Genomic DNA, 13,077 nt, shown 5'->3' on the forward strand with positions numbered 1-13,077 from the left:
TTATTGGCTCCCGTGTGCAGATTTGTACTGAAGTGATGGTGCAGGGCAAGTTATTGGTTTTCGATGTAGGCTTTGCAACTAAGAGCAACTCCAATGAGATCTCCTATATTTTGTTCTCATTTGGGGGAGAACGTCGATACGTGTCCGTCCTCATCACCCAACCATATCCCCAAAATTGCTCTCCCAAATTAGTTTTTTCTTTTCTTTATCATTTCCCCTCTCCTTTTTACCTTTTTTTTTTCCTTTTCCCATCTGTTGTGGGGCCGGGGCAGACAAAAGAGAGTACCGGAAAATGCCCGGACACCCCAACCTTCCCAAATTTGGGGCAAGTTTGGGGGATGTGTCCGGACAAACATGACATTTTTTTTTTCGTTTAGGAGATGCCATTGGGAAATGATTTTGGGGGCAAAATGTCCATATCCCCCAAATAGGACATTTGGAATAACCGGGGGATGCCATTGAAGATGCTCTAATGTACTAAACTGTACACCTCTACCAAGTTTGTGCACTCATTGTGCATTTCTCTTTTGGTGTTATCTTACAAAAAAAATACGTGTGTTTCTTACTTTTAGTCAATTAACGTTATAGAAATAAATTAAAATTTGCTCTTTTTTTACAACCTTTGCACATCAACTTTTATGACCAAATTCAATCAAACCGATGTCTATCGATCCTCCTAAGATTGTGAGACTAAACTTGAACACATGCTATATGCAACGAAATGAGCCTCTGAGGTTTTCAAAAATTAATTTAATAGACCATGCTCATAAAACGCAACATCTCGTGAATTTCTATACATGAAATCGTTGAAGAATTCTCTTGTCCCCGCAAAAACAAACATTTAATAAAAATGGAGGAAGAATCATTGAATAATTACTCCGTGGATATATACTTCAACATTAATTTTGTGCAAATATGCACAAGAAAGATCATGTCATTAATGGCTGAATGATCATGTCTAATTACTGCTGGCCATGAAAGGGTTAGATCTGTTAACAAGAGTTGACCACCATCTCGCCCCGGCCGCTTATGCGAGGATCTGGTACGCCGTGGAAACCGGATTATTGCTGCTGATCATGAGAAAGATTCTTACGATCAGCAACCAAGTAGCTTATCTAATGTAATACCACCACCTTATCTGACATGCACAATAGTCTGCGGAATAGAGCCATATGGCTGACCAAGTGATCACTAGTAGTATCATGGGCCGTATAGTAGGACATACAAATTGTCTTCATTTTCTTTTCTCACCTGGAAATTACAAAGACTAGGATCCTTGACCACTCGTATTAACGAGAAGTCAGGGTGCCGCCCGCAAGCATGTAGATTCTGACTACACAGCGAGAAGCGCAGAGCTCAGAGAACCAATCCAATGCTCTGTTCATACGGAATCTTAACAAGTGGTTACCTTTCTGGATCTCATCACTTATCACTTTCGTCTGGAAATGACACCAATTTTAAATCCTGTAAATATTTGATCTACTGCACAGATCTAATCATTCTGAAAGTTATCCAGTTGACCAGTTCCCCATAGTTCACGGGTCCTACACGTTTCTAGATTGTTTAATTGCATCTACGTAACACAATGTAAGACCCAAGTATTGGTTGACTTGCAGGAGGTTTATAACGTAGGGGTGTGTTTGGTACTCGCTCTCATCTTTGCAATGCCTATTTTCTCGTGAAATAATATGCTGACCCTAGACATATTGAGAGCATACAACAGCTCGGTGTTTTGTGGCAGGAGTCAACACCGGTTTTGCCTGTACAACACTAGGAGACCAGCCCGACACGTCATGAGTCATAATCGCACACTAAGATACAACCTACAAACCACACATATATGAAGGTGACCAAGGCTCCATTAGAAGAGTAGAAGCAACTAGAGAACCCCAGTGGTCTATTGCAGCGACAAACTTGTCAGTGATAAGCACGGTTACTTTAAGGGCCAGACCTATATAAGGATATGCTAGCTAGAGATGCTCGCTCTAAGCTTGCTGGTAAGTTGGCCCCCTCGACGTCGCAAACATAGTTGACCCCTGGGGGGTCTCAACGTAACCAGACCCCAGCTAGGAGTGCGCCAAAGGCTCATGCTCAGGGACTTCCAACAGAACGGCAAACCCTCACGGCATAACCCCTTTTACATTGATCATGAGTCAAAGGAGTCGGAAGCGGAGCTTGGGGGGTTCCCTTAGTGGTGAACGGGGGCTTCCTCGGGAGGATGTGGCCCTCCATGCAGCGTCTCTTTACCAGGACAAGGCTTAGGCGATAACACAAAACCCCAGTCCGCCTTGTTGGCCCACACGGGGCGGGGCTATCGCGCACGCTGCGTCGTGCCCCACTTCTCACGCCTCCTAGGAGTGATGATGGCGAGGTCTCGATGGATCTCATATTTACCATGGCGGTCAACTAGTGATATTTACTTGTCATGATGTTTAAAAACATAGTGGTGATATATTTACCATCTGGCGGTGCAACCGTACTTACTAGGCTGATGCTTAATTGTTACGGTCATAACAACTTCTTGGAAAGTACGGTGGTAATTCACGCAATATGGTCTGTTACAGTAACAACGTATATGCAAGTAGAGACGAGTTTTGAAGCCCTCGTAGATACAAAGCTAACATAAAGGCCCATTATGAGTCGAGCAGACGGTTTGAGCTACCAAACATTTGTTCCGAAATAAAAAATTTCTTTTTTTCTTTCTAGAATACAACTTTGTCTTTTTTTATGCACCTAGCAGTTCTCTCGTTTCTTTGCATGTGGTCGATCTTAGCAAAATCTAAACTTGCATGCATGCAGCTCATATATAGCTCATGCCTTCCCCTAGCAAAACATACGGGGACAACATGCAAATCAACCATGCATAGTACGTCGTGTCCCACAAATCTGGAGGACCAAGAGAGGAAAACTAGATAAAAACCAGTGGACACGATGAGCTACACGACCAGAGGCCAACCGCCATTCCCGACGCCGGTCGTGGACACCCCCTCTAACTATAACTATAAGAGCCCATGGTGGCCGTCCTAGCCTATCTCACAACTCTCTCCTTGCCTTCCCCGCGCCGCTCCATGTAATTAGCGGCCAGGCATCACCGACAAAACCCCAACACAATAAAAAAAACCACCATGGGGCCCCGGCCAGCCAACGCGCAGCAGCGCCTGGGCTTCGTCGTGGCCGCGGCGGCGTTGTTGTCCGCCGCCAGCCTTCTCCCTCTCGCGTCCGCGAAGGGCAAAGGCGGCGGGCACGGGGTGAACCCACAGGTGGCCGGCATCTGCTCCCACACCCCGTTCCCGAACGTGTGCAAGTGCACGGCGGGGCGGCACGCGGCCAAGTACCCGGTGATCGACGCCCAGGCGGTGCTCAACATGCAGGTGGACGCGTTCGCCCGGCGGACGGCGCAGGCGCGGAAGCACGTGGCCAAGTCGTCCCGCAAGGGCACCCCGGCGCAGACGCAGGCGCTGAGCTTCTGCGACACCATGTACATGAACACCCAGGACACCATCGGGGCGGCGCAGCGGGCCATCTCCTTCAAGGACAAGGGCACGGCCAAGATCATGCTCCAGCTCGCCGTGCAGGACTTCCAGTCGTGCGACCGGCCGTTCCAGCTCGCCGCCATACCAAACCCCATGTTGAAGTACGACCAGCAGCTCAACCAGATGGCCAACAACTGCATGGCGCTGGCCAACATGATGTGATGTGATTATCCCAAGGCTAATGCATGGATGGATATTTGGCCATGGTGGCATCCCAAAGCTAATGCATGCGTGGATTATATGCAAGGACTCGAGTTTTTCTATTCTGTTATTGCAGAAGATCGATATCGTTTACTATTATTTGTACGTTTTTTTCTTCTTCACAAAGTTTATATTCGAGTATATGTAACACCAGCGTGATGGCTTGCGCATTTGCGCGTCTAGCTTCTTAATTTGTTGTTAAAAGTATAACTATTATTTGAAATATTATTACTTACATGCATGTTTCCAACATAACATCGTACTTATTTAAAGCCTATATATTTAAGCAACATTTCAAGGAGTTAGACAAATCATTTCGAGGACCTTACGAGGCTGACAGCATTATGGGACGCCCTCTCCACCCCGTGGCCGGGTTCGATTCGGCTCGGAAGGTGATAAACAAGCATGAAGTGGATTGAAGGTTCGATTCGCCCTCTCAACGGACGACGTCCCTTTATCACCACATGAAGTGGATTGAAGGTGGTGTAGCGCCGGCTGGAAGCAAGACGGTATGGGACGTTTCCTGCTTCCAGCATCTACTCCGATGGTATCTGACTAGCGAGATGTCGTCGGTCGACTGGAGGACTGATGACAGTGACGACTTTCACGACAAGTACGTGCGCACTGGAAACACAAGATCCAATAGTATGAAATGTTAACTTATGATTTGTGTAGGAGTTGTGTAACTTTTGTTCGTTTCGGTCACCTTTGCAGGGTTTGTGATAGGTTAGTGGAGTTATCGCAGTGAGGAAGACCGCCTTGGTTTTTTTTTTTCTGTTGGTGATCAGACTTGTTTTTTTTTTCTGTTGGTGATCAAACTTCTTCGACATTAAGGGCCTCTTTGATTCATAGGATTGGAAAAGTAAAGGAATATGAAAAATTTAGGATTGCAATGTCATGTCCACTTGAGCCCTATATGATTTTGTTTGCATCAAAGTTTCTTTGATTGGACCAAAGAATTTCTTCCAAGAGGTTGGAGTGGATATAAATTTTCCTATGAAATATAGTACAAATGAATTTTTAGGAAAAATTCCTATAGGATTTAATCTCATGAATCAACGACAACATAGGAAACATTTCTAAAGATTTCAAGCCTTCAAAAATTCCTATGAAAATCTTTGAATCAAAGGAGCCCTAACGTTGTCTGAACTTGACACTATTGAATACTGAATAGTATATGTCAAAATTGATAATGGATAATAAAAATATATATGTGCTGAGTTGACTGCATAGCGGGCTTGTGGGGTACCAAGCCGCTGACTAGGCAATACAAATGCAGCTACGACTACAGGTATCCATGCAGGATCGAGCAGAAAGAGCTAAGTAGGACAAAATTCTTACAGTTAAGAAGCGCTGCTCCGATTGCCTCTCAACAACGATGCAGTGATGTATCTACTAGCTATAGGTAGAGTGGGCACATCATTAACCTTAAATTCACCGTAAGATCAATTATACTAAGTAATTGTTCGATCTAGCGGTACCGAATTCTTATTGCCGCGCGTACGTACGTGCCGATGGATGGATTGAGCTAGCTAGCTAGTAGAAGTTGACCCAGGACGCGTAGGTGGCCCCGAAGTTCCAGTAGTAGGGGGCGACGTCGGTGGCCGTGACTTGGCGGCCGTCGTCGAGCTTCACCCTGAAAGAGAGGCTCTGCCCGTTGAGGTAGGCGTTGCTCTGCCAATTGGCTCCCCAGTTCCTGCTCATCGCCATCCAGTCCGTTCTGGACCCCTTGATCCACATCTGCGCCACCACGCCGGAGCCCCCCACGTTGGTCACCACCACCAGCTCGAAGTAGTTATTCCCGTTTACGCCGAACCGGATGCCATTCTGCTTCTGGCACGACACCCTGCAGGCCAAACATCATACGTCCATCACAACAGAGGTTTTCACTCGATACATATTCCTTCCGTTCCTAAATTTTTGTCTGATTTAGTTTAAATTTTGAACCAAAACCACGACAAAAGTTTAGAAACCGAGGGAGTGCTTATTTACGACTTAGCTAGTTGTATACTTACCTCCTGTAGTTGACGGGGACGATGCCGGCTTGGTAGATGGCGATGGACGTCCAGGCGGGCTGCGACATGTCGAAGTGCAGCCGCGGCGGGTTGCACCAGCCGCCGTTGTCGTTGGGCTTGGCGTAGTTGGGCGGGCAGAGGTTTGTGGCCGAGATGGTGATGGACGTGCCGGGCTTGCACCACTTGCTCTTGCTCGTGTCGCAGTAGATGTTGTAGCAGGCCCCGCACATGGCGCCGTCGTTGAATAGCGCCGTGCTCAGCGCCGCGTTGTTTATCCCGTACCCGGTGTTGTACAGGTTGCCGTACCCACACGCTCCTCCTGCAACGATCCACAGAAATATTAGTAATCCTCTCAAGAACAGAACAAGGTATACGGTGTGTGAATGGAGGGCCGGGAAACAAACCCATTGTTCCGGAGCCGTCGCTGCCGCCGTAGAACGTCGCCGTGGCGCTCGTCAACGAATACTGGCCGTGTACACCATGAGAAGCTAATTTGCATAGCACAGTCAGAAGCACTAGTAGTACTATTTGTTTTGCCATTTGATGTGTAAAGATCGATGAGAAGGAGTGCGCTAGTACTCGTATCGGGCTGTTTGTTCGGCCAGCTCCTTACTGCACCGTGGTATTTATAGTAGTGGTTAGCCTCGAACTGTTTTACAGTTGTGACTGGGTAACATAGCCCCTTGATTGTTCCTTCTTTGACTTTTGGTACACAGAGTTTTCGAACTAGGAAAAAAATAATAGAGTTCTGACATGCTCTCCATGTTCTTGATGCTTACCCCTTGATCCTTCGTTCTTTGACTTTTCGCACTTCGAGTTTCCTGACTAGTAAAAAAATAGGTTTCTGACATGCTCTCCATGTACTTGATGCTGCAAAAAAATTATCTGCGTCTGGAGAAATTCCTGTGTGCATATGCCGGCCTTAACTGAGATTCCTACAGTCCTACACTACTGAGCATGTGAGAGAATCATTTGTGTTGAAGAGCTCAACCAGATTAGATCTAAATGGTTAAATATATCATAGCTAAAGCCGGTGAAAACCAAGAGTCTGACAAATTTCAGAAAATGTGTATAACATAATAATGTCAGACTCATACTGGTACAGTTCAGGCATTCACACACAGTTCGAATTGCCTACTACACAAGGTTACATTCATTGTATATGGCGCACGGTTACAACCAGGAAAAGTGTGTGATAAGGGTATAGGTTGCACACCATTGGTCCAATTGTCTCGAATTAACACAATTCAAAGTCTATTTGAGTTTAACCCAAATTTGTATAGGTTTAATTAAATCAAATTTAAATTCCACCCATCGCATTTTGAATCCGTTTACACCGGAGGGTTCCTAAGATCAAAAGGAAACTTTCCTATGGTGGTGTCAAAAAAAGATCAAATTGTTGACCGAGCGTGAAAACTATGGTGATGTCGCAGTTATTGACAAATGACATTTAGTCTCAGAGCTACGATGATCGGATCGTCAAAAATCCATCCTCTGTTTTGGACTTCCAGAGATGAGTGGCACAAAGTGCTGCGAGAGAATTCAATGGAAGTTTATCTAGGGTGGGATGCCGTGGCCATGTCGTTTACAGTCAGCATGGTTTGGAAAACACACGGCCGCACGAACAATTGAACGACAGTCTATGTCTAGGACTTAACTAACATCAAAATAGGCCTACGTGAGAAACTAATCAGACACAAACTTAGCGAGCGCGTGACAAATATCCAAATGGAGTCGACTTGGAGCTCAAAATTGGAGAGTTGTAGTAGATGGATTGACAAACTGATCGTCTGAATGAATTCCTGAATACAAGGTGGTGCTTCGGGAGGCTGCTCGATTCACCATGGCGACGTCAATGACAACTCAAGGCGCTAGGGCTGAGGAGCAGCACATGATAGGGCAGGGGATTGGCAACACCTTAGGCTGGTCATAGTGGGGAGTAACTTACAGTAATAACATGCATATGTTACTAGTCTAAGTTACTATCTTCATAGTGGGTATTAATTTATGTGTGGTGTCATGCATTGTGTCATTAATTGTCTTATAGACTCATCTTGTCTTGATTTATGTAATGTTATGGTAACATATCTAGTTACCACCTCTCTTTTTCTTCATTTATTGCCATGACATGTCACCAAAATGATTAGTTGTCATCTATGTTACTACCCAAATTACTTGCACTATAACCAGCCTTAGGCGGTGTTGTATGCAGGGGCATCTTGCTAGGGCAGAGGCGAGTGTGGCCGACTGTGCAAAAAGGAAAGAAAGAAAGAAGACGACTAATGCATACAACCCAACAATCTGTGTGGGCAGCCGTTCACTGGGCAGCGTGTTTATCAATATCGATGTGTCCCAATTCCTTGTTTGGCACTCTCTCTGATTCAAATTATATGTCGCAACTTTGTCTAGATACACATATACTTATACACTGAAACGCGTATAGATACATGCATATCTAGACAAAGCTGTGACAAGTAATTTGAATCGGAGGAGTACATGATGACAAATATACTTGGGAATTAACGAGAAAAGTCCATTTCCGTGTTTGGTCAGTGGGAGTATTTCCGTGTTTGATCAGCGGGAGTTCACTAAGAATTAGCTCAGGTAGGACACCATGATTATGATGAACGGACGTGATCATCTCTGCCAAACAATTCGCTCTGCTCTTCATGTTACTTAAAATTGTGGCAGTTGGTCTCTTAACTCCCACGTTCAATGTGGTCAACAAAAAAACTCCCATTTTCAATCTCTCTAGATTTAATTACACGTAGCCTTTCAACTCCCATTCTGTAGCTTTAATTTCCCCTAACCAAGCGCCCATGGACCAAAGAAAAGAAAAAGGAGAAGAGGCAAACGCTCGGGTGGGATGGGGCGGTGGCTCCTGCCTGCTGGTGCAGCTAGGGGACATCGGCCCAAGCAGGAAAATGGAGCAGGCCAGGCGAGAAGCATGGCCCAGAGAAAAGGAAAGAAGAAGAGAGAAAGTGCCTCCTAATGGTGGTTCGGGTGGAGGACATATGGGCCGGGAGGAGCCTAACGACGAATTACTCTCCTTTTTGCACAGGCCGGGAGTTAGCATAAAACAAAGTATCGGGATCAATATCCTAATTATTGCTCCCTGCTTCCTCTAAAAAAAAATATTGCTCCCTGCTTAAACATCCTTGTGAATCAGGATAAACACACATGGGATCAAATTAAATGCTTTGATTCCCCTATGAGAATGACCCTTAACTCATTGTCTCGTCTCATCAATGCTGACCAGCCAACGGCCAATGGATCTGAATCCAGATTAAATGCGGTGAGCAGACGTGAGCTGACCGTATTTTGCCGGCAACGACGTCGGCCACACGAACTCCAGCATGTGTGTCAGTCGTGCATATCCATCATGCCATTTATTGTGCCAAAGCTAACACCGAGCACTAGCTAACTACCACCGGTCTTTCGATCTCGTCGAGCGATATATACACACTTCACACTTCAGAAGAAACCCAACAGAGAACACCACCGCCCCTCTGCTGTTTCCAGGCGAAGCTGCAGCTTTCTGGTGGTTGTCTGCAACCAGGAAGAGGAAGAGATACAGAAACAAGAATGAGTTACCAGCTGAAGAAGACCAGGAGTGAGGCAACACAGCCGAAAGCGTCGTCTTCGGAAGAACAGGAAAAGGTAAAGAGGAAGCCTTGCACTTACTTTCCAGACATCTATCTGACTGAAACTTCGCAGTTCAGAACATCCAAATTCACCAACTCCTGATTGTATGTAGATAAATGAGGTGCGGGGTCTTCTGGGCAACATGACGGAGGAGATGCCGAGTTTCCTGACAGACACCACCATCCGCCGGTTCCTCCGGGCGCGAAACTGGAGCACGGTGGAAGCTACCAAGGGCCTCAAGGAAACTGTCAAGTGGAGGCGTGTGTACAGGCCGGATGCAATTTGCTGGGTTAGTTACTAAAGTCTAAAAAAAAATATGATGCAACGATTTAGCCTTTAATAGATTTCCGTTCTTTAATTCGGAAGATCTAGCCGTAATTAATTAACTGTGCCATATTGCTCTGCTTCAATTGATAGTGTAAATAACTCTTCTTTGTCTGGAACGCCAGGATGACATTGCTGAAAAGGAGCACCAGGCTCGGAGAATGCGTGTAGCTGATTATGTTGACAAGAATGGAAGGAGCGTCCTCGTAGCAAACATGTCAATAAAGGTTATTCTAATAAAAACATGCCTTATATATTTATACAAGCAAAAATAATTTGATGTCATATTCCCCATATGTGCTACCCTTACATTATTAAACGTTGTTTTGAATCCCTTGTATTGAATAATTATTAGACATTGTTTTGAAGCCTTTTATTGTATACTTCCAGAATTTAAGCCTTGTATTTGAGGCCTCAGGCTAGAATATAATTTTGTTTTCTCGAAAACTAAATTGGCTGAGGCATTACCGCATTAGAATAAAATTTAAACATTTTTTTTGTAATTTGTACAATGTCTTTACTTTATTTAGATACACGTTCAGACTTGTTGTCAGAAAAAAAAAAGTTACATGTTCAGACTCACTAACTTGTACAACAGCCTAATGTTTCAGCGAAGGAGCAGATAAAGAACATGGTACATGTCCTAGAATATCTTGCCACGAACCCAGGAGAACAACTAGATGGCTATGTTGTTTGGCTGGTAGACTTCCGAGGATGGTCCATATCATCTTCTCCTCTGTCGTTAACCCGTGAATCCATGCACATCATTCAAAACTATTATCCAGGGGTAATAGGGGTCGCAATTGCTTTCGATCCGCCGAAAATTTTCGAATCTTTTTGGAAGGTACACATTGGCTCCAATCCTAAGTCTACATTTGCGATGAAAAATATATTACTCACTGGACTTTGTTTGGTTGCAGATAGCGAAGCACTTCCTTCAGCCATACATGAAAGACAGAGTGAAGTTTGTGTATGCTAACAATCTAGAGAGCAAGAAAATAATCGCTGATGTGTTTGACTTAGATAAGCTGGAGGCTTCATTCGGTGGAAGAAGCACCAGTACTGCCTTTGACTTCAACAAGTATGAAGAGAGAATGAGAAAAGGCCACCAGATGAGAGGAGCTGCAAAGCTGCAAATGGCTACAGCTCTTCCTAACCATGACGGAATTCAAGTAATTCCTTATGAGCCGTACATGAACCTAGCTGAAGAGGTGGATGGAGACAAGAACGATCTCGTATGTCCCACTACTAAATCTGGATCTCCTAAGCATCCAAACCTTCATCTGCCAGCTTCGTAAACTTGCTACCCTCGTTTAGAGGCTACATAAACCCAAAACTTAAGTCCCGAGTCTAAATTTCATGGTGGAAGGTATAGAAGTGCAATCTTGCCGATCCATGACAAAAAACTTGGGATTTACTCCCTTATTCCATATTAATTTACGCAGACTTAGTATAAATCCGCGTAAATTAATATGGAACGGATGGATTGCTTGTTTTCAACTAATATCAGATGTAATATTCCCCGTACCTGCTACCCTCGTTCTGTAGACAAAAAAAACTATACAATGCAAATATTATGCATGTACATGTCTTTTTCGGACAGTTGTACCGAAGGATTAGCGCGCTTTGTGGCGCCGGAAACAAATCCACCAAACTCCTACATCTCTGTAATTTCTTGAATTATCAACCATGCATTGAGATTGAAATAAATATGAACAGATTTCACTCAAGAAAAATACATCCTTTCTTGTTAGAGATGTAAACATGAATAGATAACTGATTGCTGCATCTTAAACATTAGACACTACAGTAAACATTTTTGTCAATTGTAGAGTTCGATCTTTAAAGGTCACATTTTTGTCTCACTTTATAAAAAAAAATATCTATATGATGTCGGACTACAATCACGCAGCACTTACAGTTTAAGCCCAAAAATAAAAAGTCCGTCGAAGGTTTCGACTCTGCAATTGACGAGGAACATGGCAGTACTCATGAAGTTGTAAACAATATAAGGCTTCCATGTAATGTTTCTATGAAATGCATTCACCACACATGACCTAAATATATGTTTCCATCACCCCAATTATCCATATAATACTTTTATGAAATGGATTCACCACACACGGCTCTCCAGATATGTTTCCATCACCCCAAATTTTTTGACGAGAACCGGCCGCTTTGTCCAATTTGTCCTGCAGTAGGAATAGTTGCCTTTTAGCTAAATTTTTTTTCCTTATGATAGTTCAAACCACCTAACAGACACTGAATACCTAAGTGATCGAAGAGAAACTAAAAGTGTATCTCATGTGGAGAAGCTGACAAGCCATCTCATTTGAAATCTCGAGACATAATGGTCAAAATTAACCACAATAGATAGAAACAAACCACCTAGGTAGCATGTGAATTTGTAACAATTAGAGGGAATTTCATATATACCATCCAGAATTTGCCCAAATGCTCAAATTTTCCACCACGTCCAAATTAGCCGTTCCATTAGTTGACCATCAAGTGGCTGATGAAAGACTAGAGATTGCCCCTGGCACCTTTAACCTAGATCCCAATCGTCATGTTTGTTGTGGTCGTTTGAACACTACCTTGCCTTGGTTGTGATTTTTCATGAATTTGAGTTTGCGATGTTAAGCTAAATAGGAAATATGTTGCCGAAATTTTCTGTTTTTCAAACCTAAATTATGTTTTGCCATTTTCCGTGCTGAAAATGAATAGTTGTTGCTGACCATGTTAGGGCTCATTCGGTATGCAGGAAATTTAGAGAATTTTTACAGGTTTTCAAACCTTAGGAATTTTTCCTATGTGTAGTATTCGTTTCATAGGAATTGAGGTGCTAGATTCATAATTCTTCAGGATTCTACACGTTGGGTAAAACCTTATTTCAAATTCCTAAAAATTTAAATGTGCATGACATCTCAATCTTCTACTTCTTTATTCATGTGATTTCAATCCTCTAAACCGAATCTTTCTCTCCACTAAAGGGTGGAGAGTTTCCCTTCTTGCCCGATCGGCCACGTCGATTCTTTTACCTTTTTTTGCGACGATTGAGTGTGATGGGTTTCTGTGGGCCGTCGGAGGCTAGTGGGCTTTTGGTTCCGGTTGCGTCCAACTTTGGGTGTCTTCGAGAAATCTCCTGGGCGATTGGGTGGGGTTCGGTTGAATCGAGGTGGTTCTCGCCGGGTGTTGGATTGGTGCTGCGCCATCTCCGGCTTCTTGCTCTTGGCGGCGGTGGGGGTCAGTGGAGGTGGAGGCGCTGGTGGTCTGTCGTTGGGGATTTCTTCGCCTCTCCAGGTTCGTCGAAATCTCTCGTTTTTTTCCTTTTTGTTTGTGCTGGTGTGTTCTTTCTGGCT

At 44.1% G+C, this 13,077-nt stretch overlaps 3 protein-coding genes across 3 annotated transcripts; 2 read left to right on the forward strand and 1 right to left on the reverse strand.

Annotated features, from left to right (window-relative positions):
* The first annotated feature begins 3,060 nt into the window (after positions 1 to 3,060).
* Positions 3,061 to 3,957, forward strand: LOC100825502. The gene has a single exon (XM_003566366.3). The coding sequence runs from the start codon at positions 3,126 to 3,128 to the stop codon at positions 3,693 to 3,695; it is 570 nt and encodes a 189-aa protein (XP_003566414.1). The 5' UTR covers positions 3,061 to 3,125; the 3' UTR covers positions 3,696 to 3,957.
* A 941-nt stretch (positions 3,958 to 4,898) lies between these two features.
* LOC100837871 (expansin-A33) lies at positions 4,899 to 6,356 on the reverse strand. Its single transcript, XM_003568667.3, has 3 exons — positions 6,154 to 6,356; positions 5,750 to 6,068; positions 4,899 to 5,580 (listed from the first exon to the last, which is right to left on the reverse strand). The coding sequence occupies exons 1-3, from the start codon at positions 6,287 to 6,289 to the stop codon at positions 5,271 to 5,273; spliced, it is 765 nt and encodes a 254-aa protein (XP_003568715.1). The 5' UTR covers positions 6,290 to 6,356; the 3' UTR covers positions 4,899 to 5,270.
* A 2,837-nt stretch (positions 6,357 to 9,193) lies between these two features.
* On the forward strand, positions 9,194 to 11,780 carry LOC100838175 (phosphatidylinositol transfer protein 3). Its single transcript, XM_014899762.2, has 5 exons — positions 9,194 to 9,409; positions 9,507 to 9,683; positions 9,844 to 9,945; positions 10,317 to 10,562; positions 10,639 to 11,780. The coding sequence occupies exons 1-5, from the start codon at positions 9,335 to 9,337 to the stop codon at positions 11,014 to 11,016; spliced, it is 978 nt and encodes a 325-aa protein (XP_014755248.1). The 5' UTR covers positions 9,194 to 9,334; the 3' UTR covers positions 11,017 to 11,780.
* The last annotated feature ends 1,297 nt before the right edge of the window (positions 11,781 to 13,077 follow it).

Source organism: Brachypodium distachyon, chromosome 2, assembly GCF_000005505.3.
Source record: "Brachypodium distachyon strain Bd21 chromosome 2, Brachypodium_distachyon_v3.0, whole genome shotgun sequence".
NCBI lineage: Eukaryota > Viridiplantae > Streptophyta > Magnoliopsida > Poales > Poaceae > Brachypodium > Brachypodium distachyon.

What these genes read in the sequence shown, in the direction of transcription:
- LOC100837871 (XM_003568667.3), bottom strand. Translation starts at nt 6,289, where the DNA reads ATGGCAAAACAAATAGTACTACTAGTGCTTCTGACTGTGCTATGCAAA. An exon ending in CGACGGCTCCGGAACAATGG is followed by an intron (nt 6,069 to 6,153) that starts GTTTGTTTCCCG and finishes GGATCGTTGCAG; the next exon opens with GAGGAGCGTGTGGGTACGGC. An exon ending in GTCCCCGTCAACTACAGGAG is followed by an intron (nt 5,581 to 5,749) that starts GTAAGTATACAA and finishes TTTGGCCTGCAG; the next exon opens with GGTGTCGTGCCAGAAGCAGA.
- LOC100838175 (XM_014899762.2), top strand. Translation starts at nt 9,335, where the DNA reads ATGAGTTACCAGCTGAAGAAGACCAGGAGTGAGGCAACACAGCCGAAA. An exon ending in GGCCGGATGCAATTTGCTGG is followed by an intron (nt 9,684 to 9,843) that starts GTTAGTTACTAA and finishes CTGGAACGCCAG; the next exon opens with GATGACATTGCTGAAAAGGA. An exon ending in TTTTCGAATCTTTTTGGAAG is followed by an intron (nt 10,563 to 10,638) that starts GTACACATTGGC and finishes GTTTGGTTGCAG; the next exon opens with ATAGCGAAGCACTTCCTTCA.
- LOC100825502 (XM_003566366.3), top strand. Translation starts at nt 3,126, where the DNA reads ATGGGGCCCCGGCCAGCCAACGCGCAGCAGCGCCTGGGCTTCGTCGTG.